This window comes from Salvelinus namaycush, chromosome 9, assembly GCF_016432855.1.
Source record: "Salvelinus namaycush isolate Seneca chromosome 9, SaNama_1.0, whole genome shotgun sequence".
NCBI lineage: Eukaryota > Metazoa > Chordata > Actinopteri > Salmoniformes > Salmonidae > Salvelinus > Salvelinus namaycush.
In genome coordinates, this window is record NC_052315.1 from 44,408,948 (window position 1) to 44,436,690 (window position 27,743).

At 41.7% G+C, this 27,743-nt stretch overlaps 1 protein-coding gene across 1 annotated transcript; it reads left to right on the forward strand.

Moving 5' to 3' along the window:
• The first annotated feature begins 109 nt into the window (after window positions 1-109).
• e2f4 (E2F transcription factor 4) lies at window positions 110-27,668 on the forward strand. The gene is made up of 10 exons (XM_039001517.1): window positions 110-521; window positions 2,573-2,682; window positions 2,899-3,060; window positions 11,962-12,005; window positions 12,117-12,181; window positions 25,502-25,790; window positions 25,900-26,070; window positions 26,265-26,312; window positions 26,487-26,531; window positions 26,654-27,668. Exons 1-10 carry the CDS (start codon window positions 366-368, stop codon window positions 26,767-26,769), a joined length of 1,206 nt encoding a protein of 401 aa, XP_038857445.1. The 5' UTR covers window positions 110-365; the 3' UTR covers window positions 26,770-27,668.
• Window positions 27,669-27,743: the final 75 nt, after the last annotated feature.

Here is a 27,743-nt window from a genome sequence, read left to right on the forward strand (position 1 = left end):
AAGTACATCGATTACATTTTACAGGGTAGTTTTTCAAAGTAGCTCATATTTTGCAGACGGCCCCTTGGCTTCAGTTTCACTAACCAATTAAACCAAACCATCCCAGCATACCTCGCGTGTGCAACGGCTTCTGACTTTATGCTCATTTAAATATTTTGTAGGCCTGTTCTCGATTAATAGGTCAAGAGTCTGGACTATATTGGACTCTCCTCCTACCTCCTGCCACTTTATATAGTCAAACAAAGCACGGCGTGTTATAGAGGCTTCCTGCTGAAGCTAGCTAACGTTGGCATTGGCTAGCAAGTGAGTTCGGGACTAAACGGGGAGGCAGCTAGCTACGGATCTGAACAAGACTTCGTAATCAGATGGAACTGGAGTCGGGAAGAACCGAACTTGGAGCTATGGGAGATTCGCTTCAACCTCAAACCCCAAGTCGACACGAGAAGAGTCTAGGATTGCTTACAACAAAATTTGTAACTTTGCTACAAGAGGCCAAGGATGGAGTTCTAGATCTGAAAGCAGTAAGCATGCTTCACTCTTTGTTGTTGACACGCGGATGTCAATTTACCTTGTGTGGCTATCATTGCTAGTTGCCAGCTCACCAGTGATACGTTGTGTCAAGTGTTTATTCTATTTATGTCTAACGAGGTCATTGAATAGTTCAAAGCTTGTTTTAGCTACCTAGCCCTTCTTCTGAACTTACGAAAAGTTGGACGTGTGTGTTGTGAACAACAGTAGCGTCAGCAACAATAATGCAGTTCGCCTCAAAATAAAAGTCACAATCGAAACTGATGCAAACGGATACAAATAGTGGAGTCATGCCACAATTTAACTAGATAATGCTAAACAAAGTTGGAATGCTGTACTGTGATATAAATTCAACTAAAGGCCATAAGTTAAAAAGAAAAAAAGAATTTATATCACACTGGATGCATTAGACTTCAGAATTGCATTGGGACATACTTATATTGCAATGTACAGCCTTACCTATGGCTCTTAGGTTCATGAAATTTGGTGTCCGCCTACTTGGTGGCATCCACGTCGTAGCTCTTATTGCGGGACTTTAACTGTGAGAAATCACCTCACAATTCAGTCTATTGTGTGTATTGGACATTCATATTGCAATGTACAGCCTTACATATTGATCTTGGGTCCATTAAATGGTACAGGACTCTGAAACCACTGCAAAATGAGCAATATTAAGCTCAGCAGTCAACCTATGTGTTTTGAACATTCATATTGCAATGTATAGCCTTACCTATGGATCTTGGGTCCATGAACCATAAGGTAGGCTGATACCCCATTTCATGGACCCAAGATCCATAGGCTGTACATTGCAATATGAATGTCCAATACGCACAATAGTCTAAATAGTAAGTTGATTTCCCACAGTTAAAGTCCCACGATAAGAGCTACGACACTAATAGTTGTGTGACACTCTTTTTAGAATTGGAATCTGTGGGTGTCAAGGACCCAAGATCCATGGGTATGGCTGTACAATGCAATATTTTTTCATCTTTTTAAATTGGACCTTTTATTTAACTAGGCAAGTCAGTTAAGAATACATTCTTATTTACATTGACGGCCTACCGGGGAACAGTGGGTTAACTGCCCTTTTCAGGGGCAGAACAACAGATTTTTTACCTTGTCAGCTCGGGGATTCGATCCAGCAACCTTTGTTACTGGCCCAACGCTCCAACCATTAGGCTACCTGCCACTCCCCTCAATGCAATTCTGGAATTTAATAAAGCCAGTGTGATTTCAACATACATTTTACAAATTGTCTATTGTTCCATTTTTATATAGCGTTCCAACCATTTTTTTTTGTTGCATTATCGAGTCCAATTGTGGCATGAATCCACACTTTTTATCCGTTTCAATTGGGGACTTTTATTTTGAAGGCGAACTACCATTCCACTATTGTTGCTCACGCTGATGTTGTTCACAACACACATGTAAAAGTTGGCTAGCCAGCTTACTTGTTCTATTCTGCCCCCTGCAGACTCAATTAAGTAAGCAAGGCTGCACATTGTTATGAACTGGATTTGGTCAGCCAGCAACCTGTTACTTGGGTTCTGAAACCACGATCCGGTTTCACACTCAGTAACACACACACACACACACACACACACACACACACACACACACACAGACTTTTATGTTGAAGAGAAATCAAACCGCAAGTCACCATTAATTTAGGTTCAATTATGCTGACAACACCGTACTCTTTATCTAGGGTAGGTCCCTGGAGGTGTTGTGTTGTTTAGTTTAGGCTGGGTGTGACCGACCACAACGGAATAGATGTCATCCCTAGCAGCAATGAGTATGACCCATCATAGTTATCAGCACTAGCCATATGTTTATTTCTGTAAGTGCTTGTTGAACACAAGCATGAAAGGACACTCCACTATTTGTGACTTTGCAGCTCAAGAATAGTGAAGCTCCCTTGATAGTTATAGAATCTACTATGTATAAAGCCATTTGTTTCTCACTGTGGAATTGGTCAATGGACCCCCAAATTGCTCTATACACTGATGTATGAATAACATTGACTGCTCTTTCTCTCCCACAGGCAGCAGACACCTTAGCTGTAAGACAGAAGCGCCGCATCTACGACATTACCAATGTGCTCGAAGGCATCGGATTGATCGAGAAGAAGTCCAAGAACAGTATTCAGTGGAAGTAAGTCAAGGACATGCAGAAGAACATGGCATTACGAGCTCTGTTAGTAAATCTTGGGTGGCACCCTCTCCCCTTGAAGATATCAGTGTGTTTAAGCTGTCTGTTATGTAAGTAACCTCAGATAAGAAGTTGTCTGCGTTCCTACCTATGCCTAGTTCTTGACTGTTGTCTTTGTGTGTGTTATCTCTTTGTGATACCTGTGTTTCCTGTCCCCAGGGGTGTTGGTCCTGGCTGTAACACACGGGAGATAGCCGATAAGCTCATTGATCTGAAGGCAGAGCTGGATGATCTGGACAAGAGGGAACACGAGTTGGATCAGCAGAGGGTCTGGGTCCAGCAGAGCATCAAGAATGTTACAGACGACTCACAGAATAGCCCATATCCTTTACTACAATCCCTCTATCTAGTTGTCACAAAGCTTAGTAAATGGGTTAACCTCTCTGGGATATGTGTGATGCAAGCATCCCACATGGCCAACATCCAGTGAAAATGCAGAGTGCCAAATTCAAATAAATTACTATAAAAAATGTAACTTTCATGAAATCACGCATGCAATACACCAAATTAAAGCTACACTTGTTGTGAATCCAGCCAAAGTCTCAAATTTCAAAAAGGCTTTACGACGAAAGCACACCAAATGATTATGTTAGGTCAGCACCTAGTCACAGAAAAACACAGCCATTTTTCCAGCCAAAGAGAGGAGTCACAAAAAGCAGAAATAGAGAGAAAATTAATCACTAACCTTTGATGATCTTCATCAGATGACACTCATAGGACTTCATGTTACACAATGCATGTATGTTTTGTTCGATAAAGTTCATATTTATATCCAAAAATCTCACTTTACATTGGCGCGTTACGTTCAGTAATGTTTTGCTTCCAAAACATCCGGTGATTTTGCAGAGAGCCACATCAATTTACAGAAATACTCATAAATGTTGATGAAAATACAAGTGTTATGCATGGAACTTTAGATAAACTTCTCCTTAATGCAACCGCTGTGTCAGATTTCAAAAAAGCTTTACCGAAAAAGCACACCATGCAATAATCTGAGTACAGCGCTCAAACAACAAAACGAGCCATACAGATATCCACCATGTTGTGCAGTCAACAAAGTCAGAAATGGCATTATAAATATTCACTTACCTTTGATCTTCATCAGAATGCACTCCCAGGAATCCTGTTTGATGTTTGATTTGTTCGATAAAGTCCATTTATGTCCAAATACCTCCTTTTTGTTCGCGTGTTTAGTACACAATCCAAACTCACGACGCGAGGGCAGGTCCAGGCAAAATTTCAGACGGAAAGTCATATTACAGTTCGTAGAAACATGTCAAACGAAGAATAGAATCAATCTTTAGGATGTTTTTATCATAAATCTTCAATAATGTTCCAACCGGAGAATTCCTTTGTCTGTAGAAATGCAATGGAACACAGGTCGCTCTCACGTGCGTGACCAGCTCATGCCACTCTGGCAGACCTCTGACTCATTCAGCTCTCATTCCCCCCTCCTTCACAGTAGAAGCATCAAACAAGGTTCTAAAGACTGTTGACATCTAGTGGAAGCCTTAGGAAGTGCAATTTGACCCCATAGACACTGTATATTCGATAGGCAATGACTTGAAAAACTACAAACCTCAGATTTCCCACTTCCTGGTTGGATTTTTTTCTCTGGTTTTTGCCTGCCATATGAGTTCTGTTATACTCAGACATCATTCAAACAGTTTTAAAAACTTCAGAGTGTTTTCTATCCAAATCTACTAATAATATGCTTATATTAGCAACTGGGCCTGAGTAGCAGGCAGTTTACTCTGGGCACCTTATTCATCCACGCTACTCAATATTTCCCCCCAGTCCCAAAGAAGTTAAGGTGCACTGCACCTTAAAATGCTTTAGATCAGTGGTCACCAACCAGTCTATCTCCAAGGCATTCCTAGTCGATTACCAAACATTTCTGTAAAAACCGATAAAGCCTTGTGTTCCTATTGTTTTTGTTGTGCGTTGTTGGTGGTAGCACTTGATTCAGCAGCCCTAGTACTGGAAAGGCAAAGTGTTCCCATTTTAAACCATTTCATGTATCTGAAGGTAGAACTCCGGCCAGAGAGAAAGTGAAGTGTACCTATAGGCCTACCGCTGGCCAATCAGTTAGCTCAGATCACCATGTCTGCACAGTTTCCTCGAGCCATAGACTAAAAAGAAGCCTCGAAAGGACAGCAATGTTGATACTGTGAGATTTCAAAACTCTTAAAACCATGACTAGAGAGAGACTCAAATAATACAGCAAAGAGCTGCTGTTTTTGTTTAAATTGTTATTCAGAAATGTCAACACTTTCTTAACACCTTTTTATAAGCCATGAAATGCACATTCTTCCTACTTCCACACGCTACATCCAGCACTGCAGCGGCAATGAATGAGTATAGCAAAGTGTTCCGATAAGCTTGTGTTGTTATTATTGTTGTTATTAGCGGGTTGTGTCTTTTTGAATCTTAAAAAAATATATATACATAAGAACATGGCATTACGAGCTCTGTTTGAAAATCTTGGGTGGCACCCTCTCCCCTTGAAGATATCATAAATAAAATGTAAAAAATATATATGTTTTTCACCTTTATTTAACCAGGTAGGCAAGTTGAGAACAAGTTCTCATTTACAATTGCGACCTGGCCAAGATAAAGCAAAGCAGTTCGACACATACAACAACACAGAGTTACACATGGAGTAAAACAAACATACAGTCAATAATACAGTAGAAAAATAAGTCTATATACAATGTGAGCAAATGAGGTGAGATAAGGGAGGTAAAGGCAAAAAAAAGGCCATGGTGGCCAAGTAAATACAATATAGCAAGTAAAACACTGGAATGGTGGATTTACAGTGGAATAATGTGCAAAATAGAAATAATGGGGTGCAAAGGAGGTAAATAAATAAATAAATACAGTAGGGGAAGAGAATTGTTTGGGTTAAATTATAGATGGGCTATGTACAGGTGCAGTAATCTGTGAGCTGCTCTGACAGCTGGTGCTTAAAGCTAGTGAGGGAGATAAGAGCATGCATTTAGTTTTACTTGTATTTAAGAGCAGTTGGAGGCCACGGAAGGAGAGTTGTATGGCATTGAAGCTCGTCTGGACGGTTGTTAACAGTGTCCAAAGAAGGGCCAGAAGTATACAGAATGGTGTCGTCTGCGTAGAGGTGGATCAGAGACTCACCAGCAGCAAGAGCGACATCATTGATGTATACAGAGAAGAGAGTCGGCCCAAGAATTGAACCCTGTGGCACCCCCATAGAGACTGCCAGAGGCCCGGACAACAGGCCCTCCAATTTGACACACTGAACTCTATCAGAGAAGTAGTTGGTGAACCAGGCGAGGCAATCATTTGAGAAACCAAGGCTATCGAGACTGCCGATGAGGATGTGGTGATTGACAGCGTCGAAAGCCTTGGCCAGGTCAATCAATACGGCTGCACAGTATTGTTTCTTATCGATGGCGGTTAAGATATCGTTTAGGACCTTGAGGGTGGCTTAGGTGCTCCCATGACCAGCTCTGAAACCAGATTGCATAGCGGAGAAGGTGCGGTGGGATTCGAAATGGTCGGTAATCTGTTTGTTGACTTGGCTTTCGAAGACCTTAGAAAGGCAGGGTAGGATAGATATAGGTCTGTAGCAGTTTGGGTCAAGAGTGTCACCCCCCTTTGAAGAGAGGGATGACCGCAGCTGCTTTCCAATCTTTGGGAATCTCAGATGACACGAAAGAGAGTTTGAACAGGCTAGTAATAGGGTTTGCAACAATTTCGGGCAGATAATTTTAGAAAGAAAGGGTCCAGATTGTCTAGCCCGGCTGATTTGTATAGGTCCAGATTTTGCAGCTCTTTCAGAACATCAGCTGACTAGATTTGGGAGAAGGAGAATTGGGGAAGGCTTGGGCGAGTTGCTGTGGGGGGTGCAGTGCTGTTGACCGGGGTAGGGGTAGCCAGGTGGAAAGCATGGCCAGCTGTAGAAAAATGCTTATTGAAATTCTCAATTATAGTGGATTTATCTGTTGTGACAGAGTTTCCTATCCTCAGTGCAATGGGCAGCTGGGAGGAGGTTTTCTTATTCTCCATGGACTTTACGGTGTCCCAGAACTTTTTTGAGTTTGTGTTGCAAGAAGCACATTTCTGCTTGAAAAGGCTAGCCTTGGCTTTTCTAACTGCCTGTGTATATTGGTTTCTAACTTCCCTGAAAAGTTGCATATCACGGGGTCTGTTCGTTGCTAATGCAGAACGCCACAGGATGTTTTTGTGTTGGTTAAGGGTAGTCAGGTTTGGAGAGAACCAAGCGCTATATCTGTTCCTGGTTCTAAATTTCTTGAATGGGGCATGCTTATTTAAGATGGTGAGGAAGGCATTTAAAAAAAAAAATAACCAGGCATCCTCTACTGACGGGATGAGGTCAATATCCTTCCCGGATACCCGGGCCAGGTCGATTAGAAAGGCCTGCTCGCTGAAGTGTTTCAGGGAGCGTTTGACAGTGATGAGTGGAGGTCGTTTGACCGCTGACCCATTACGGATGCAGGCAATGAGGCAGTGATCGCTGAGATCTTGGTTGAAAACAGCAGAGGTGTATTTAGATTGCAAGTTGGTTAGGATGATATCTATGAGGGTGCCCGTGTTTACGGCTTTGGGGTGGTACCTGGTAGGTTCATTGATAATTTGTGTGAGATTGAGGACATCAAGCTTAGCTTGTAGGATGACTGGGGTGTTAAGCATGTACCAGTTTAGGTCACCTAGCAGCACGAGCTCTGAAGATAGATGGGGGGCAATCAGTTCACATATGGTGTCCAGAGCACAGCTGGGGGCAGAGGGTGGTCTATAGCAGGCGCAACGGTGAGAGACTTGTTTTTAGAGAGGTGGGTTTTAAAAGTAGAAGTTCAAATTGTTTGGGTACAGACCTGGATAGTAGGACAGAACTCTGCAGGCTATCTCTGCAGTAGATTGCAACACCGCCCACTTTGGCCGTTCTATGTTGTCGGAGGTAGCGGAGGTAGCGGTCCTGCTGCTGGGTTGTTGCCCTCCTACGGCCTCCTCCACGTCTCCTGATGTACTGGCCTGTCTCCTGGTAGCACCTCCATGCTCTGGACACTACGCTGACAGACACAGCAAACCTTCTTGCCACAGCTCGCATTGATGTGCCATCCTGGATGAGCTGCACTACCTGAGCCACTTGTGTGGGTTGTAGACTCCGTCTCATGCTACCACTAGAGTGAAAGCACCGCCAGCATTCAAAAGTGACCAAAGCATCAGCCAGGAAGCATAGGAACTGAGAAGTGGTCTGTGGTCACCACCTGCAGAACCATTCCTTTATTGGGGGTGTCTTGCTAATTGCCTATAATTTCCACCTTTTGTCTATTCCATTTGCACAACAGCATGTGAAATTTATTGTCAATCAGTGTTGCTTCCTAAGTGGACAGTTTGATTTCACAGAAGTGTGATTGACTTGGAGTTACATTGTGTTGTTTAAGTGTTCCCTTTATTTTTTTGAGCAGTGTATATTTTAGATTTGAGATTCTTCAAAGTAGCCACCCTTTGCCTTGATGACAGCTTTGCACACTCTTGGCATTCTCTCAACCAGTTTCATGAGGTAGTCACCTGGAATGCATTTCAATTAACAGGTGTGCCTTGTTAAAAGTTAACATCTGATGCAGCACTCCATCACTCTCCTTCTTGGTCAAATAGCCCCTACACAGCCTGGAGGTGTGTTGGGTCATTGTCCTGTTGAAAAACAAATGATAGTCCCACTAAGCGCATACCAGATGGGATGGCCAATCGCTGCAGAATGCTGTGGTAGCCATGCTGGTTAAGTGTGCCTTGAATTCTAAATAAATTACTGACCAGTGTCACCAGCAAAGCACCATCACACCTCCTTCATGCTTCAAGGTGGGAACTACACATGCAGAGATCATCCGCTCACCTATTCTGCGTCTCACAAAGACACGTCGATTGGAACCAAAAATCTCAAATTTGGTCCTCATGAGAGCCAGTTTCATCATAGCGCTTGATGGTTTTTGCGACTCCACTTGAAGAAACATTCAAAGTTCTTGAACTGTTCCGCATTGACTGGCCTTCATGTCTTAAAGTAATGATGGACTGCTGTTTCTCTTTGCTTATTTGAGCTGTTCTTGCCATAATATGGACTTGCTCTTTTACCAAATAGGGCTATCTTCTGTATACCACCCCTACCATGTCACAACACAACTGATTGGCTTAAACACATTAAGGAAACAAATTCCACAATTTAACTTTTAACAAGGCACATCTGATAATTGAAATTCATTCCAGGTGACTACCTCATGAAGTTTGTTGAGAGAATGCCAAGTGTCCAAAGCTGTCATCAAGGCAAAGGGTGGCTACTTTGAAGAATCTAAAATACATTTTGATTTGATAAAAAAAAATTGGTTTACTACATGATTCCATATGCGTTATTTCATAGTTTTGATGTCTTCACTATTTTTCTACAATGTAGAAAATAGTACAAATGTAAAGGAAAAACCCTTGAATGAGTAGGTGCCCAAACTTTTGACTGGTACTGTCCGTTAGAAATGTGGAAAGAGCGATCTAATAGGCTACTTTGAAGCAAGGGAAGACATGCCTCATATGTATTTAAAACGTTCAGGTTTCAAACAATTACACAGCATTCGGTAAGTATTCAGACCACTTTTCCCACGTTTTGTTACGTTACAGCCTTATTCTATAATTTATCAAATAATTTTTTGCCCTCATCAATCTACACACAACCCCATAATGACGAAGCGAAAACAGGTTTTTAGACATTTCTGTGACTGTATTAAAAATAAAAAACATACCTTATTTACATAAGTATTCAGACCCTTTGCTATGAGACTCGAAATTGAGCTCGGGTGCATCCTGTTTCCATTGATCATCCTTGAGATGTTTCCACAACTTGATTGGAGTCCACCTGTGGTAAATTCAATTGATTGGACATGATTTGGAAAGGTACACACCTGTCTATATAAAGTCCCACAGTTGACCGTGCATGTCACAGCAAAAAACCAAGCTATGAGGTCGAAGGAATTGTCCGTAGAGCTCAGAGACAGGATTGTGTCGGCACAGATCTGGGGAAGGGTACCAAATCTTTTCTGTAGCATTGAAGGTCCCCAAGAACACCGTTGCCTCCATCATTCTTAAATGGAAGAGGTTTGGAACCACTAAGACTCTTCCTAGAGCTTTCTGCCTGGCCAAACTGAGCAATCGGGGGAGAAGGGCCTTGGTCAGGGAGGTGACCAAGAACTTGATGGTCACTCTGACAGAGCTCCAGAGTTCCTCTGTGGAGATGGGAGAACCTTCCAGAAGGACAACATCTCTGTAGCACTCCACCAGTCATGCCTTTATGGTAGTGGCCAGACGAAAGCCACTCCTTAGTAAAAAGGCACGTGAAAGCCCGCTTGGAGTTTGCCCAAAGGACTCTCAGACCGTGAGAAACAAAATTCTCTGGTCTGATGAAACCAAGATTGAACTCTTTGGCCTGAATGCCAAGCGTCCCGTCTGGAGGAAACCTGGCACCATCCCTACGGTGAAGCATGGTAGTGGCAGCATCATGTTGTGGGGTTGTTTTTCAGCACCAGGGACTGGGAGACGAGTCAGGATCAAGGCAAAGATGAATGGAGCAAAGTACAGAGATCCTTGATGAAAACCTGCTCCAGAGTGCTCAGGACCTCAGACTGGGGCGAAGGTTCACTTTTCGACAGGACAACGTCCCTAAGCACACAGACAAGACAACGCAGGAGTGGCTTCGGGACAAGTCTCAATGTCCTTGAGTGGCCTAGCTAGGGCCCGGACTTGAACCCCATCGAACATCTCTGGAGAGACCTGAAAAATAGCTGTGCAGCAACGCACCCCATCCAATCTGACCGAGCTTGAGGGGATCTGCCGAAAATAATGGGAAAAACTCCCCAAATGCAGGTGTGCCAAGCTTATAGCGTCATACCCAAGAAGACTACGCTGTAATTGCTGCCAAAGGTGCTTCAACAAAGAAGTAAGTAAAGGGTCTGAATACCTATGTAAAACTTTTTATACAATTTTCAAAAACACGTATTGTGCTTAGATTGAGGACTTTAAAAACAAAAATTTATAACATTTTAGAATATGGCTGTAACATAACTGTGGAAAAGTCAAGGGGTCTGAATACTTTACGAATGCACTGTAGATTGAAGAGGTAACCACCTTTGTGGAGAGGGAGCACATGGGCCGCCTTCCAAACCCTAGGGATAGCACCGAGATAATGGTTAGATTAAAAATGTCACTAACCAGGTTTCCATCCAACCTTTTTATGCAAGTGGATGGACACCTAGCTACTGATTCCGCAATCGGGAGCAGAAATCTGCAGCAAGAAAGGCTCAAGCAAATCAGCAAACCAGTGGATTTTTTTGAATCAATCTTAAGCAAAGCATCTAGCACATCCCAAGTAGAAGGTTAAAAAAAAATATTCACTAGAAGTTGATTGATCTTCCAAAGAGCCAACTGGAGGCTGGGAGAGGGAAGCACAGTTTACTGACTGACAAGGGTTAACTTAACCACAATTTCTTTCAAATAAAAAGCCTGTCGAGATAAAATGCTGATTTTAAAAGAATCAGTTGTCTCATTGTTCTCAGTAATGATGGCAGTCTGACAACTTGCTTAGGCAGGGAAGGAGAAGAATTTCCACGCTCGAGTGCATGACCTGTTTTCCAAAATTGACGGATCACCAGCAGATTCTGAGAGAACTTAGGAAGTAGCTTAATTTAGCTTTTCTTAATTGAGGAAGTGCATCTATTTCTCAATTGCCGGAAATGCTACCAATCAGCTACTGAGTGAGTTTTTTTCAAGCCTTGGCCCAGGCCTGATTTCTCATCATAATGAGATCTGAAAGTACTGTAAAGAACCAAGGATTTTCTCTATATTTAACTCCAAGGCATTAAAAGGGGGTGTGTTTGTCTGCCAGAGATGTATAAAATAGATGAAGTTCTAGAAATAATTCAGTGTCCAGCATACATCTTATAAAGGAAAGCTTAGGCTGGGGACATTATTAATTTAGTTTATTTAGCTTCATAATTATACAAGGATCAAAGTTTCTCTGTTTGGTATCTCTAATACATGCAGTAGAACAGTGATAACTGATGTCATTAGCGAAGACACCACTAAATAAGTACTTGTGGGGGCTATTTGTAAAAATTTGGTAAATCAGCGAGGAGTTTGTGTATTTAATGTAAGAAACCTAGCAAACTCTTTCCCTTAACACAAATACACTATGGCTTATGTAAAACACGAAGACCTCTGCAGTGCATTCAAAGGTACAATTCTCTCATTCTTGTGTTTCTGTCAGTTTTTCCCCCCTTTTTATTCTGCTTCCTCCTTTGTTTTATTTTCTTCCCACTCACCCCATCTCTGTTTGGTCTCCACAGGTGACACCCTCCTAGCAATCCGCGCTCCCACAGGCACACAGTTGGAGGTGCCCATACCGGAGTCGGTAAGTGTTTGCACTATAATACCCATTTCAGACAGATGTGGTATATTACCTATACAAAAAAAAGGCAATGTTTATGATCACCTTTCAAACAGCCCCTTGTTTACCACTTTTGTGTGCTAATTTTCCCTTTTTATGCATATCACTGGGTAACTGGCAAATGGGGGGTGTTGTAAGACCATAGGGATGTTTTTATTTCAAATTAGGGAGGTGTAACCGACTGTTAACTGACTGTAGACGTCAAGAAAATAAACTAATTGTCCCAACAATAAAAAAAAAAATTGGGGTTGGTGGCGGAATGAAAAGCTGACTGAAGATGGGACGGCCGGGCATTTGTGCGGTTGAGTCAGTTTCTGCGGTAACATGGACTCTTAAAGCTGCTACACATAGGAATTTTTTGCATTGTAATTTCAGAAAATGTCCATAATATCTGGCGCTAATAGTGGTATGATTGGGTTTTGCATTATTACCTACCTGCCAATTTGCTCTGTCATTTCCTGGTTGTAAAAATTCTACACTGTTTGCTCAATTTCCGTTTACGCTGTGAAATATATTTTCAGTAACAAAAAATATAGTTTTTGAAGCTGTTGGAACAAAACGAAAGTAAAAGGCTCAAGGATTGCTAGTAACAGATGACATTCATGTACTGACTATCTCTGAAACTCACTTGGATAATACCTTTTTGATTATAGTGGTAGCAATACATGGTTATAACATCTACAGAAAACACAGAAATGCCAACACACTGGTGGTGTTGCTGTCTATGTTTAGAGCTACATTCAAGTAAAGCTTAGAGGATCTCATGTCAAATACTGTGGAAGTAATATGGCTACAGGTTCACCTGCCTCAAATGTCCTCTGGCCTAGGTATCTAAAAAGTACGATCTTTGTCCCCATGTGCAGTTGCAAACCGTAGTCTAGCTTTTTTTATGGCGGATTTGGAGCAGTGGCTTCTTCCTTGCTGAGGCCTTTTCAGGTTATGTCGATATAGGACTCGTTTTACTGTGGATATAGATACTGTTGTACCTGTTTATTCCAGCATCTTCACAGGTCCCTTGCTGCTGTTCTGGGATTGATTTGCACTTTTCGCACAAAAGTACGTTCATCTCTAGGAGACAGAACGCGTCTCCTTCCTGAGCGGTATGACGGCTGCGTGGTCCCATGGTGTTTATACTTGCGTACTATTGTTTGTACAGATTAACGTGGTACCTTCAGGCATTTGGAAATTGCTCCCAAGGATGAACCAGACTTGTTTTGGTCTACAATTTGTTTTTGAGGTCTTCTTTTGATTTTCCCATGATGTCAAGCAAAGAGGCACTGAGTTTGAAGGTAGGCCTTGAAATACATCCACAGGTACACCTCCAATTGACTCAAATGATGTCAATTAGCCTACCAGAAGCTTCTAAAGCCATGACATAATTTTCTGGAATTTTCCAAGCTGATTAAAGGCACAATCAACTTAGTGTATGTAAACTTCTGACCCACTGGAATTGTGATACAGTGAAATAATCTGTCTGTAAACAATTGTTGGAAAAACTACTTGTGTCATGCACAAAGTAGATGTCCTAACCAACTAGCCAAAACTATAGTTTGTTAACAAGAAATTTGTGGAGTGGTTGAAAAACGATTTTTAATGACTCTAACCTAAGTGTATGTAAACTACCAACTTCAACTGTATATAAAGAATGATTAAAAAGCTTTGGAGCACCTTAATAAAAATTTGGGAAGAAGGGCAAACTCAGTTCCATCATTCATTGAATCAGATGGCTCATTCATCACAAAACCCACTGATATTGCCAACTACTTTAATACATGTTTTTTCATTGGCAAACACATCAAGAGTATAACTGGCAAAATTATGAAAGACAAGCACTGTCATTTTTGTATTCTGTAAAGGGAGTTTGGAAGAGGTGACATAATCAGTCGATCAACAATTACAAGCCACCTGGGTCTGACAATTTAGATGGAAAATTACTGAGGATGATAGTGGACAATATTGCCACTCCTATTTGCCATTTCTTCAATCTAAGTTTACAAAGTGTGTGCCGTCGGGCCTGGAGGGAATCAAAAGTAATTCTGCTACCCACTCTTTTTCTGGCTGAAATAGCTGCCCAGAGTAAACTTTTTGTGTTTGACAAGATACAATGCTATTTTACAGTAAATAAATAGGGAAGGGCATTCAACATGCACGGCACTTACACAAATGACTAATTGGCTGAGAGAAATTAATTGTGAGATCTGTTTTGTTAGACTTCAGTGCGGCTTTTGACGTTGTCGATCACAGTATGCTGCTGAAAAATGTGTCGTGGATCGAACTTTACCTGTCTAACAGAACACAGAGGGTTTTCTTTAATGGTAGCTTCTCAAACATAATCCAGGAAGAATCAGGCATTCCCCTGGGCATCTGTCTTGGCCCCTTACTTTTTTCAATCTTTACTAATGACCTGACACTGGCTCTGAGTAAAGCCTGTGTGTCTATGTATGCAGATGACTCAACACTATACACGTCAGCTACTACAGAAAGTGAAAGCACTGCAACACTTAAAGAGCTGCAGTCAGTTTTTCAGAATGGGTGACAAGAAATAAGTTAGTCCTAAATATTTCAAAAACTAAAAGCATTGCATTTGGGACAAATTATTCACTAAACCTTAATCCTCAACTAAATCTTGTAATGAATGATGTGGAAATTTAGGTGACTAAATTGCTTCGAGTAACCCTGGATTGTAAACTGTTATGATCAAAATCTATTGATGCAACAGTAGCTACGATTGGGTGAGGTCTGTCCATAATAAAGCGCTACTCTGCCTTTTTAACAACAATATCAACAAGGCAGATCCCACAGGCCCTAGTTTTGCACCTGGACTACTGCCTAGTCATGTGTTCATGTCCTGCAAAGAGGAACTTGGGAAAATTACAACTGGCCCAGAACAGGGCAGCACGGCTTGCCCTTAAATGTACTTGTATAGCTAACATTAATAATATGCACGTCAATCTCTCATGGCTCAAAGTGGAGGAGAGATTGATGTCATCATTACTTGTTTTTGTAAGAAGTATTGACATGTTGAATGCATGAGCTGTCTGTTAAACTACTAGCACACAGCTCGGACACACATGCATACCTCACAAGACAAGCAAACAGGTCTCTTCACAGTCCAGAACAGACTATGGGAGGCGCACAGTACATGGAACTCTAGTCCACATCAAGTAACTGGCCAAGTCGCAATTGTAAATGAGGACGTGTTCTCAATTTGCCTACCTGGTTAAATAAAGGTGAAATAAATAAATAAAAACTCACGCAAGCAGTAAAATCATATTTTAAAAAATAAATAAATAAATAATAAAAAATAAAAAATACACCTAATGGAACAGCGAGGACTGTGAAGTCTCTCTCTCACACACACACACACTTATTCAAACACATATAACATACACAGTATACACACACGTACACCTGGACTGTGTGTTGTAGTGCCGGAGGGCACGCACTTAATGTTTAAAAAATGAATTATAATGTATATTACTGCCTTCGTTTTTGCTGGACCCCAGGAAGAGTAATGTGGATCCATAATATATACAAATATCCAGCAACTTTGCACAGCTATTGAAGAAGAGTGGGACAACATTCCACTGGCCACAATCAACAGCCTGATCAACTCTATGTGAAGGACATGTCGCGTTGCATGAGGCAAATGGTGGTCACACCAGATACGGACAGGTTTTCTGTTCCACACCCCTACTTTTTTTTTAAAGGTATCTGTGACCAATAGATGCATCTGTATTCTCAGTCGTGAAATCCATAGATTAGGGCCTAATTTATTTAAATTGACTGATTTCCTTATTTGAACTGTGACTCAGTAAAATCAATGTTGTGTTAATATTTTTGTTCAGTGTAGTTAGTTTATCTACTGACTAGAGCTCTGTGATACCTAAAAATCTTGATTTTTCTCTCTCAAAGTTATAGGCGATTCACAATATATAACCCCAAAAAATTCTAAAATGTTTTCTCTAAATAACCTTTGTTGTAGAATAAAATGCCAACTACACTTTATTTCAAACAACAATAATCAAATGAATTTAGGGCTAGTGGAATGATACAATGGCTTAATACAGTATAAGCCTCCCACAACGATAAAACCCACTAATAATTTTATTAAAATAGTTTAACCTGTGTTAAAATTATCAGTTATAATTGCAAAAACGTTTACAAAACAGACTAGACCACTTGTATAACAGTCTTTGTCTAAAATGCTGCTTGTGGTACCGCAATGCAACAAACTGAGTTAATTTTCTTATACCAGAATCAAGGTTCATTGATACACCCATTTTAGTAGTGTCTGCTCTGTGTGCAACTTGGGGCATACAAAATGGTATCTTTAGAAAGGTTAACTTCTCCATTACACAAAAAAAATATCTGTGTGATTCGGTGTCCATATGACCGACCAAACCTGAAATGCAAATAGCGAGTTGAAACTGCTTGTCAGAGAAGAAGTTCTCTCATCTTTGTTGTTGTGAGTGGCAGGGGCTTTGTTTGTGTGCAAATGAGAAGGTGCATACAGCACAGAAAGAGCAAAAGGGGACAGACCAAAAAGACATGAGAACGGACATAAACGCTCATAAAAACAAGAAATAAAAAATGTACTTGCATTTGGAATATCGCTCTAAAACGTACATTCTAATTAATCTAATTAATTTGATATATTGCCCATCCCTACTACTGGCCTCCCCAATTAGGAGGATATATAAATGACTGAAATCTGGCTAGCTCACTGGCCAGGGAGTAGACACTACTAGCCAACTAATTGTGGATGACCTATTTATTTTTTATCAAGCAAAAGACAGTTTGGAAATGTAAAAAATAACAATTAGTGGACTTGTTTTATGAATGATCGGACAGTGAAACGTAAATAAATTGGTAGCTAGCTGTTGAGGCTTTCATTTTATTTCTCAAATAATTAAGCTGAAGCTAGGTTTCACAAGTCATTCGGTACTTACTGTTCATGCCGGCGAGCAAGCTACAGATGGCTTTGCAGCAGATCTGTGTGACGCACACACCCAAGATGGCTCAACCAATCACCCAATGTAACTCATGACTATTAATGACTTTCCCTTCGGCTATCCTACGAAAGAAAATGTTGCTATTGGTACAATTGCAATGGCCACCAGACCAACCATTATGCCATCGTTGATTTGAATGAGGACGCCCATTCGATTCATTTTATTTCTAAGGTAGCACATGCCGTCAGGCGTGAAGGAGAGGAGAGAAAGTGTTAAAAAATATATTTTTTACCTGAATGGTCCACCACCCAAAGGACATCCGGCCAACTTGACACAACTGTGGGAAGCATTGGCGTCAACATGGGCCAGGATCCCTGTCGAATGCTTTCGACACTTTCTAGTCCGTGCCCCGACAAATTGAGGCTGTTCTGAGGGCAAAAGGGGGTGCAACTCAATATTAGGAAAGTGTTCCTAATGTTTTGTACACTGTGTATAGATATAGCTACTAAATAGAAATGTGGAAGCATACAATACATCTAGGAGCACAATGAAAGTATAATACATGACCAAAAGTATGTGGACACCTGTTCATCAATCTCATTCCAAAATCATGGGCATTCATATGGAGTTGGTCCCCCGCCGTTGCTGCTATAACAGCCTCCACTCTTCTGGGAAGGCTTTTCACTAGATGTTGCAACATTGCTGCAGGGACTTTCTTCCATTTAGCCATGAGCATTAGTGAGGTCGAGTGATTAGGCCTGGCTCGCAGTCGGCGTTCCAATTCATCCCAAAGGTTTTCGATGGGGTTGAGGTCAGGGCTCTGTGCAGGCCAGCCAAGTTCTTCCACACCGATCTCAACAAACCATTTCTGTATGGACCTCGCTTTGTCCGCAGGGGCATTGTCATGCTGAAACAGGAAAGGACCTTCCAAACTGTTGCCACAAAGTTCGAAGCACATAATCGTCTAGAAAGTCATTGTATGCTGTAGGATTAAGATTTCCCTTCACTGGAACTAAGGGGCCTAGCCCGAACCATAAAAAACTGCCCCAGACCATTATTCCTTTTCTACCAAACTTTACAGTTGGCACTATGCATTCGTGCAGGTAGCATTCTCTTGGCATCCGCCAAACCCAGATTCGTCCGTCGGACTGTCAGATGGTGAAGTGTGATTCTTAATTCCTGAGAATGCGTTTCCACTGCACCAGAGCCCAATGGTGGCGAGCTTTACACATCTCCATCCGACGCTCGCCGTTGCGCATGATCGTAGGCTTGCGTGCGGCTGCTCGGCCATGGAAAACCATTTCATGAAGCTCCCGACGAACAGTTCTTGTGCTGACGTTGTTTTTAGAGGCAGTTTGGAACTCGGTAGTGAGTGTTGCAAACGAAGACAGACTATTTTTACGCGCTACGCACTTCAGCGGTCCCATTCTGTGAGCTTGTGTGGCCTACGACTCCGCGGGTGAGTCGTTGTTGCTCCTAGACATTTCCACTTCACAATAACAGCACCTACAGTTAACCGGTGCAGCTCTAGCAGGGCAGAAATTTGACAAACCGACTTGTTGGAAAGGTGGCATCCTATGACGGTACCATGTTTAAAGCCTTTGAGTTCTTCAGGTAGGCCATTCTACTGGAGATTTCATTGCTGTGTCGATTTTTATACAACTGTTAGCAATGGTGTGGCTGAAATAGCTGAATCCACTAATTTGAAGGGGTGTCCACATACATTTTTGTGTATGTACAGTACCAGTGAAAAGTTTTACACCTGCTCAATCAACCGTTTTTCTTTATTTTAACTATTTTCTACATTGTAGAATAATAGTGAAGACAAACTATGAAATCACACATATGGAATCAAAAGTAGCCACTCTTTGCCTTGACAGCTTTGCACACTCGTGGCATTCTCTCAACTAGCTTTATGAGGTAGTCACCTGGAATGTATTTCAATTAATGCAACCGATGTGTCATATTTCAAAAAAGCTTTACGGAAAAAGCACACCATGCTGAGTACAGCGCTCAGAGACCAAAACAAGCCACACAGATACCCGCCATGTTGTGGAGTCAACAGAAGTAGCATTATAAATATTCACTTACCTTTGATGATTTTCATCAGAATGCACTCCCAGGAATCCCAGTTCCACAATATGTTTGATTTGTTCGATAAAGTCCATCTTTATGTCCAAATACCTCCTTTTTGTTTGTGCGTTTAGTTCACAAATCCAAATTCACACAGTCTAGGCACTTAGTTCAGACGACAGTTCCATTACAGTTCGTAGAAACATGTCAAACGATGTATATAATATATTTTTAGGATGTTTTTATCATAAATCTTCAATAATGTTCCAACCGGACAATTCCTTTGTCTTTAGAAAGGAAAAGGAACGCAGTTAACTCTCACGGGCGCAAGCCTGACTGAGCTCATGGCCTTCTGCCAGACCCCTTAGTCAAACAGCTCTTATTCTCTCCCCCTTCACAGTAGAAGCCTGAAAACTGTTGACATCTAGTGGAAGCCTTAGGAAGTGCAATCGGACGAAATTTTACACTGTATATTTGATAGGCAAAGACTTGAAAACCTCAGATTTCCCACTTCCTGGTTGGATTTTTTCTCAGGTTTTTGCCTACCATATGAGTTCTGTTATACTCACAGACATCATTCAAACAGTTTTAAAAACTTCAGAGTGTTCTATCCAAATCTACTACTAATATTGCATATCTTAGCTTCTGGGCCTGAGTTGCAGGCAGTTTACTCTGGGCACCTTATTCATCCAAGCTACTCAATACTGCCCGCCAGCCATAAGAAGTTAACAGGTGTGCCTTAAGTTAATTTGTGGAATTTCTTTCCTTCTTAATGCGTTTGAGCCAATCAGTTGTGTTTTGACATGGTAGGGATGACACTTTAGAAATTGATTTTGCTAAAATGTATTAAAGATGCTTTGATCCGTGTATCAAAGCATGGATGTAATTCATTTCAAATTCTTATTATAATAAATGTATTTCCTCTTGTGTCAGTTGTGTTGTGACAAGGTAGGGGTAGTATACAGAAGATAGCCCTATTTGGTAAAAGACCAAGTCCATATTATGGCATGAACAGCTCAAATAAGTGAAGAGAAATGACAGTCCATCATTACTTTAAAGACATGAAGGTCAGTCAATCTGGAAAATTATAAGAACTTTGAATGTTTCTTCAAGTGCAGTAGCAAAAACCATCAAACGCTATGATGAAACTGGCTCTCATGAGGACCGCCACAGGAAAGGAAGACCCGGAGTTACCTCTGCTGCTGAGGATCAGTTTATTTAAAGTTACCAGCCTCAAATTGTAGTCCAAATAAATGTTTCACAGATTTCAAGTAACAGACACATCTCAACATCAACTGTTCAGAGGAGACTGTGTGAATCATGCCTTCATGGTTGAATTTCTGCAAAGAAACAACTACTAAAGGACACCAATAATAAGAAGAGACTTGCTTGTCCAAGAAACACAAGCAATGGACATTAGACCGGTGGAAATCTGTCCTTTGGTCTGATGAGTCCAAAGTTTAGGTTTTTGATTCCAACCGCTGTGTCTTTGCTGTGTTATTCTGCAGTGATACCCAATCGCATCTGGTTTGGGCTTAGTGGGACTGTCATTTGTTTTTCAACAGGACAATGACCCAAAACACACCTCCAGTCTGTGTTAGGGCTATTTGACCAAGAAGGAGAGTGATGGAGTGCTGCATCAGATGACCTGGCCTCCACAATCATCCGACCTCAACCCAATTGAGATGGTTTGGGATGAGTTGGACCGCAGCGTGAAGGAAAAGCAGCCAACAAGTGCTCAGCATATGTGGGAACTCCTTCAAGACTGTTGGAAAACCATTCCAGGTGAAGCTGGTTGAGAGAATGCCAAGTGTGCAACGCTGTCATCAAGGCAAAGGGTGGCTACTTTAAAGAATCTAAAATATTATTTGTTATTCAAATATTATTATGATCTCAAATATTTGTTTAATACATTTTTGGTTACTACATGAATCCATGTGTTATTTCATAGTTTTGATGTCTAATAATGTTTAAAATAGTCAAAAATAAAGAATGACACCTTTGAATGAGTAGGTGTGTCCAAACCTTTGACTGGTATTGTGTTTTTCAGGACCCTGTCTTTCAAAGATAATTCGTAAAAATCTAAATATCTTCATTGTAAAGGGTTTAAACACTGTTTCCCATGCTTGTTCATTGAACCATAAACAATTAATGAACATGCACCTGTGGAACGGTCGTTAAGACACTAACAGCTTACAGACGGTAGGCAATTATGGTCACAGTTATGAAAACTTAGGACACTAAAGAGGCCTTTCTACTGACTCTGAAAAACACAGAAAGAAAGATGCCCAGGGTCCCTGCTCATCTTTGTGAACGTGCCTTAGGCATTAGGCCTGCAGGCTCATCCTGACATGACCCTCCAGCATGACAATGCCACCAGCCATACTGCTCGTTCTGTGTGTGATTTCCTGCAAGACAGGAATGTCAGTGTTCTGCCATGGCCAGCGACGAGCCTGGATCTCAATCGCATTGAGCACGTCTGGGACCTGTTGGATCGGAGGGTGAGGGCTAGGGCCATTCCCCCCAGAAATGTCAGGAAACTTGCAGTTGCCTTGGTGGAAGAGTGGGGTAACATCTCACAGCAAGAACTGGCAAATCTGGTGCAGTCCACGAGAAAGAGATTCACTGCAGTACTTAGCGCAGCTGGTGGCTACACCAGATATATATATTTTTATAAATTTTACCCCCTTTTCTCCCCAATTTTCGTGGTATCCAATCGCTAGTAATTACTATCTTGTCTCATCGCTACAACTCCCGTACGGGCTCGGGAGAGACGAAGATCGAAAGCCATGCGTCCTCCGAAGCACAACCCAACCAAGCCGCACTGCTTCTTAACACAGCGCGCCTCCAACCCGGAAGCCAGCCGCACCAACGTGTCGGAGGAAACACCGTGCACCCGCCCCCCTTGGTTAGCGCGCACTGCGCCCGGCCCGCCACAGGAGTCGCTGGAGCGCGATGAGACAAGGATATCCCTACCGGCCAAACCCTCCCTAACCCGGACGACGCTAGGCCAATTGTGCGTCGCCCCACGGACCTCCCGGTCGCGGCCGGCTGCGACAGAGCCTGGGCGCGAACCCAGAGACTCTGGTGGTGCAGCTAGCGCTGCGATGCGATGCAGTGCCCTAGACCACTGTGACACCCGGGAGGCCCGGCCACACCAGATATTGACTGTTACTTTTGATTTTGACCCCCCCCCCCTTTTGTTCAGGGACACATTATTCCATTTATGTTAGTCACATGTCTGTGGAACTTGTTCAGTTTGTTTCAATTGTTGAATCTTGTTATGTTCATACAAATATTTACACATGTTAAGTTTGCTGAAAATAAACGCAGTTGACAGTGAGGATTTTTTTTTTTTTTTTTTGCTGAGTTTACATACCTTTTCAGAAGGACAACCATCTCTGCAGCACTCCACCAATCTGGCCTTTATGGTAGAGTGGCCAGACGGAATCCACTCCTCAGTAAAAGGCACATGACAGCTCGCTTGGAGTTTGCCAAATGCACCTAAGGGACTCTCAGACCATGAGAAACAAGATTGTCCGATGAAACCAAGATTGAACTCTTTGGCCTGAATGTTTTTCAGCGGCAGGGACTGGGAGACTCGTCCGGATCGTGGGAAAGATGAATGGAGCTAAGTACAGAGAGATCCTTGATGAAAACCTGCTCAGAGCACTCAGGACCTCAGACTGGGGCGAAGGTTCACCTTCCAACAGGACAACGACCCAAAGCACACAAGACAACGCAAGAATGGCTTTGGGACAAGTCTCTGATTGTCCTTGAGTGGCCCAGCCAGAGCCAGACTTGAATCCCATCGAACGTGTCTGGAGAGACCTGAAAATAGCTGTGCAGCGACGCTCCCGATCCAACCTGACAGAGCTTGAGAGGATCTGCAGAGAAAAATGGGAGAGTCTTCCCAAATACAGGTGTGCCAAGCTTTTAGCGTCATACCCAACAAGACTCGAGGCTGTAATCACTGCTAAAGGTGCTTCAACAAAGTACTGAGTAAAGGGTCTGAATACTTATGTAAATGTGGTACTTCAGTTTTTTATTTGTACTAAATTAGCAAACATTTCTAAACCTGTTTTTGCATTGTCTTAATGGGGTATTGTGTGTAAATTGACCGGGGAAAAAATAAATGTAATTCATTTTAGAATAAGGCTGTAACGTATCAAAATGTGGAAAAGTCGAGGGGTCTGAATACTTTCCCGAATGCATTGCGTGTGTGTGTGTTAACCCAATAGGTCCCACTGTAATGCCGGTGAGTTTTGGACTTCTAACTCTGTAGAAGTTGTGTGTTTTTGAGTTTGGTTGTACCATTTTTGGATTGGTCTATTTCTTTTATATCTATAGATATCAGCCATTAGTCTGTTTCATTTAACGTGGGCTGAGCTAGAGCGGTATTTGTGAGACAAGGGAGAATCCCGAAGGGGCCGGGTCTTTTATACAAAAGCATCTGAGTCCAAATGGTTTGAGCTACAAACCATCTATGAAAAGCTCAATCTCATAACGCACATGTTTTGCTCACAAACCACAAACCAAGTCATTAGAAGGTAAGGGGTTCCCTTGACATAGAAGTAGGGAATCCCAGGACATAGTGTCTATAACACTGTAATAAGCTCATAGTTGCTGTCACAAACTCAACTCCACACAGTTGTCACTGACTAGTTGGATATTAATTTCCCAGTGAGCAAACTTCTGTACTTACAGCATTCATTTTTATCAGGATTTTGCTTTGGCGGACCTTATTTTTTTTATTACAATTTTTCAATATAACTCATGAATGCAATAGTTTATGTCCAATTGTTGTGTGTTATACTTGTAGCCCTGTTTGTCCTGAAAATTAAATGATTAAACAGTTCATTGTGAGGCTAAATATAAGGGAGATAAATGAAAGTCTGGGTAGATTCGGGAGGATTCCAGATTTTCATACTCATACCATCCTTATCTCATACCAGGATTTCCTGTATTACCGGCATAGCACACAGGGGGTGCTAAAAAATATAAGAAACCCATTGGGCCTCTATTACCAGAATGTTAATTAAATTAGTAAAAACTAATAGCAAAACCACAGATGCTGTTTGCTAATGAGCGAAAACTAACATAAACTAATTGCAAAGAGAGGCAATTTCAGCTCAAAGATATACAAGCATAACTAGTAGCTACCGAATGTCATTTTCAGTGAATGTGGACATTTACAAGCGCTAGTGAACGATAGAAATTCTGCAAATGAACGAAGTTGTGATGCATGCTTTTCTGAAGGAAATTTTTTGAAAGTATTGGTATTGAAAAACCATACCATGGCTTTTTCCAAATGCCCGCCCAAGCCTAGTCTCGGGACTGATAGGGTTAATGATAAGAAGTTACTAAAAGTTCATAAAGTTTTTGGAGTGATTTCATGCTTAATCAAGCAGAATGTTCCCTTAATATTTTAGTTATTAGGTGAGACAAAAATGTTTTGCTTCCCCTTTAAGGGACGGGCTGTTACTGTCATAACTGGGTACTTTACTGTGATGGGAAAAAATCTCTGACTGCGAGGTCTCTTCCCTAGCAGCAGACCTTTGCAGCAAACTCAAACATTGGAAAAACAACCTAGCTTGTGAACAAAATGACGTAACTGGCCAAGAACATAAGGACAAAGTCACACTTCAGTAGCCTTTCTTGTCAATTCGATCTACTTCTACATTTGTGCTTTGGATGGGGGGAAAATTATCTCTGACCACCCGCCAACATGGCTGGTGAAATAGACATTCTTACCCACCAATCACAATCTATCTGTATTTGGCGGGTGAAATTGTAATCTTAACCGCCAATGCCAAAATCTACCAGAATTTTGCAGGTTTCATTTTAGGCACTGTTTAGGTGGCTTTTCTTTTTCTTTTTTTTTTCTTTTTTTACCCCCTACTACTTTCAGATATACCAAAAGCAGGTGAAAAGAAGCAGGCATGATCAATTTGTGGGATTTTGGTCTGTTTATGAAAGTGATACAAAAATGACTCTCCCCTTTGTCTCACTGTCCTCCGACCATGGATCTCCAGCTTGGATTTTGGCGAGCTACTGGTTGTGCAGGCTTCTGTTCCAGCCTAGCACTAATAGACTTTTTAAAAGTATTCAACTAAACACAGTCTGGACAACGATTATATGAATCAAGTGTCAGTACTGGGGTGAAACAAAGGCCTACACGCAGCAGCTCTACAGAATCTGAGTTGGAGTTTCCTGTGCCTCTACCATGTGTCTGACTCTGAGTGACTGTTGGCAGGTACTGAATGGACAGAAGAAGTATCAGATCCGTCTCAAGAGCTCAGCAGGACCCATTGAGGTTCTTCTAGTAAACAAGGACCCGTCCAGCCCATCTCCAGTGGTACTGCCCGTCCCCCCACCAGAGGACATGCTCCAGAGCCTGCCAGTGCCTGCTGCTGCTAACCCAAAACCAGCACCTGCTGCCCCCTCCCAGCCCAACCAGCCTCTGACCCCCTCCTCCAACCCCAGTTCTGCCACACTCTCACCTGGTTTCACAGCTACTACCAACCAGGCAGTCACCACCGCAGGTATGACTTGGTCTGAGAAAGGGCAGACTTCTTACTGTATGCTTGTCTTTATCTGAGCATTGGAAGGGCAGCAAAATGTAATTCTCATATCATTGTCCTACTTTTACAGTGTCTAGCAAAAACGCCAGCACACTGAGTGTTTCCACACCCACTACCAACACAACTGCCCAACCGACAACCCTGTTGGACACCCAGCCTCTCCAGTCCTCTGCCTCATTGGATGGCTTCTCTTCCTCATCTTCAGCAATCTTTGGACCAATCAAGACTGACCCCTCAGAACGTAACTGTCACCTGCTGTTTCCCTAAGAGCATAATGCTTCTCTATCCTGCTACAAAATCATACAAGGGGGACACCACAGAACTACAAAATATACATCAGTCTAGGTTTATTTAGGGAGAGTGTGCACTCTTTATCAATACTTTTTTGGCGTTATTGAGTGAGGGACTATAATGTTTTTTGTCTTCTGTTTGTAGTGCTGGATTTCCCCAAAGAACTTTCTGATATGTTTGACCCAAGTAAAGGTAAAGATCACCTCCACAAATTATGAAATCTATTGGGAGTTATTTTGCTATGGCAAATGTTATCAATGTATAGGCAATTACTTGAGATTATAGCTTCCAGAGTAAATGTTTTGCACCTTTTTAATTCTAACCCCTCATCCCCATATCTCTCCCTCACACTGTCTCTCGGAGTAGAGATCATGAGTGCAGACCTGTTGGAGGAGTTGATGTCTTCTGAAGGTAAGTTGCCATGCCTACAGGTCTGCTTATTTGGATTTGTGGATCAGTAGAGATATACTTGACATATCAAGTTGAGAAATACACTCCTCCCTGATCTCTTTGTACCCGTCTCTCTTTCCCAGTGTTCTCTCCACTCCTCCGTCTGTCTCCCCCGCCGGGTGACCACGACTATATCTATAACCTTGACGAAACCGAAGGCCTTTGTGACCTCTTTGATGTTCCTATCCTTAATCTTTGACCTCTGAGCTGAGTTCCCAATAGTGTATTATGTAAAGAAATCTAAGAACAAAACATGTTGACCGTTTTTATATGGGAAAAAAACAAATGAGTGATTTTATTTTTGGATCCCTATGTATTAGAAGATTTTTCTGTGTAAAAAGAAAAAAAAATGTCAGTCTGATGCTCTTCTTTCTCTTACCCAAATCGTTCCCAAATCTTTCCACTAAACATTGGCAGCAAATGTTTCAGGGCGTAGTGGCTCTAAGTTAGATGAAAAGGGGGGATAAAGAAATATTGTCCTCTTCGAACTGAACTGATGATCTCTCCGGTGAAATTCCTTTCTGATGCTGGTCTGTGATTAACTATATGTTTTGAAGTAAGTTACAAACTGGCAAAAGCAGTCATCATCGTGCTCTGATCCTCATCAACACAGTGTCAACAGATTCAGAGACACCCAGGCAGCTGCACACACTCGTACAGTACGTGTGAATGTGTACACACACAGCTGATCAAATATGCACTGTTCTGTGTATATAGAGAATATATATATTTTGTATTACCAGCATTTGTGGAGTTAAATGTGTAATGAACTGCATGTGTAATACAGTGAGACAGCAATAGTGAACCAGTGTTCCAGACGAAGACAGGATAAGAGAAAGTTTTGAAGGGTTTTAGGTGTAATGCACATTGAATTAACTGCAACACGTCTATCATTCATCTTGGTCCCCTTGCCTTGTTTTGTTTTCTTTCTTACCCGTTTCACTCACTTTACAACATTATCTGTGGCACTCTTGGTTTGTCTTACAATTATTATGTATATAAATATTTTATTTAGTCTATGTAAAATAATGTTTCTAGCTGTTAAAGAATTACATGAAAAACAATCATAAATTCCTATAAAGTATGGTAGCGTTTTGAGTGGTGTCTATCGTCTTTGTATATGTTGCTCTGATTCGTGTTCAATAGAAAAGGTCCCCCTCATACTTTCACAGT

Bases quoted from the DNA above. Each gene is read 5' to 3' on its own strand.
- e2f4 (XM_039001517.1), top strand. From the start codon at position 366: ATGGAACTGGAGTCGGGAAGAACCGAACTTGGAGCTATGGGAGATTCG. The intron at 522-2,572 runs GTAAGCATGCTT...TCTCTCCCACAG, and splicing joins GAGTTCTAGATCTGAAAGCA to GCAGCAGACACCTTAGCTGT. The intron at 3,061-11,961 runs ATATCCTTTACT...ACACAAATACAC, and splicing joins GACGACTCACAGAATAGCCC to TATGGCTTATGTAAAACACG.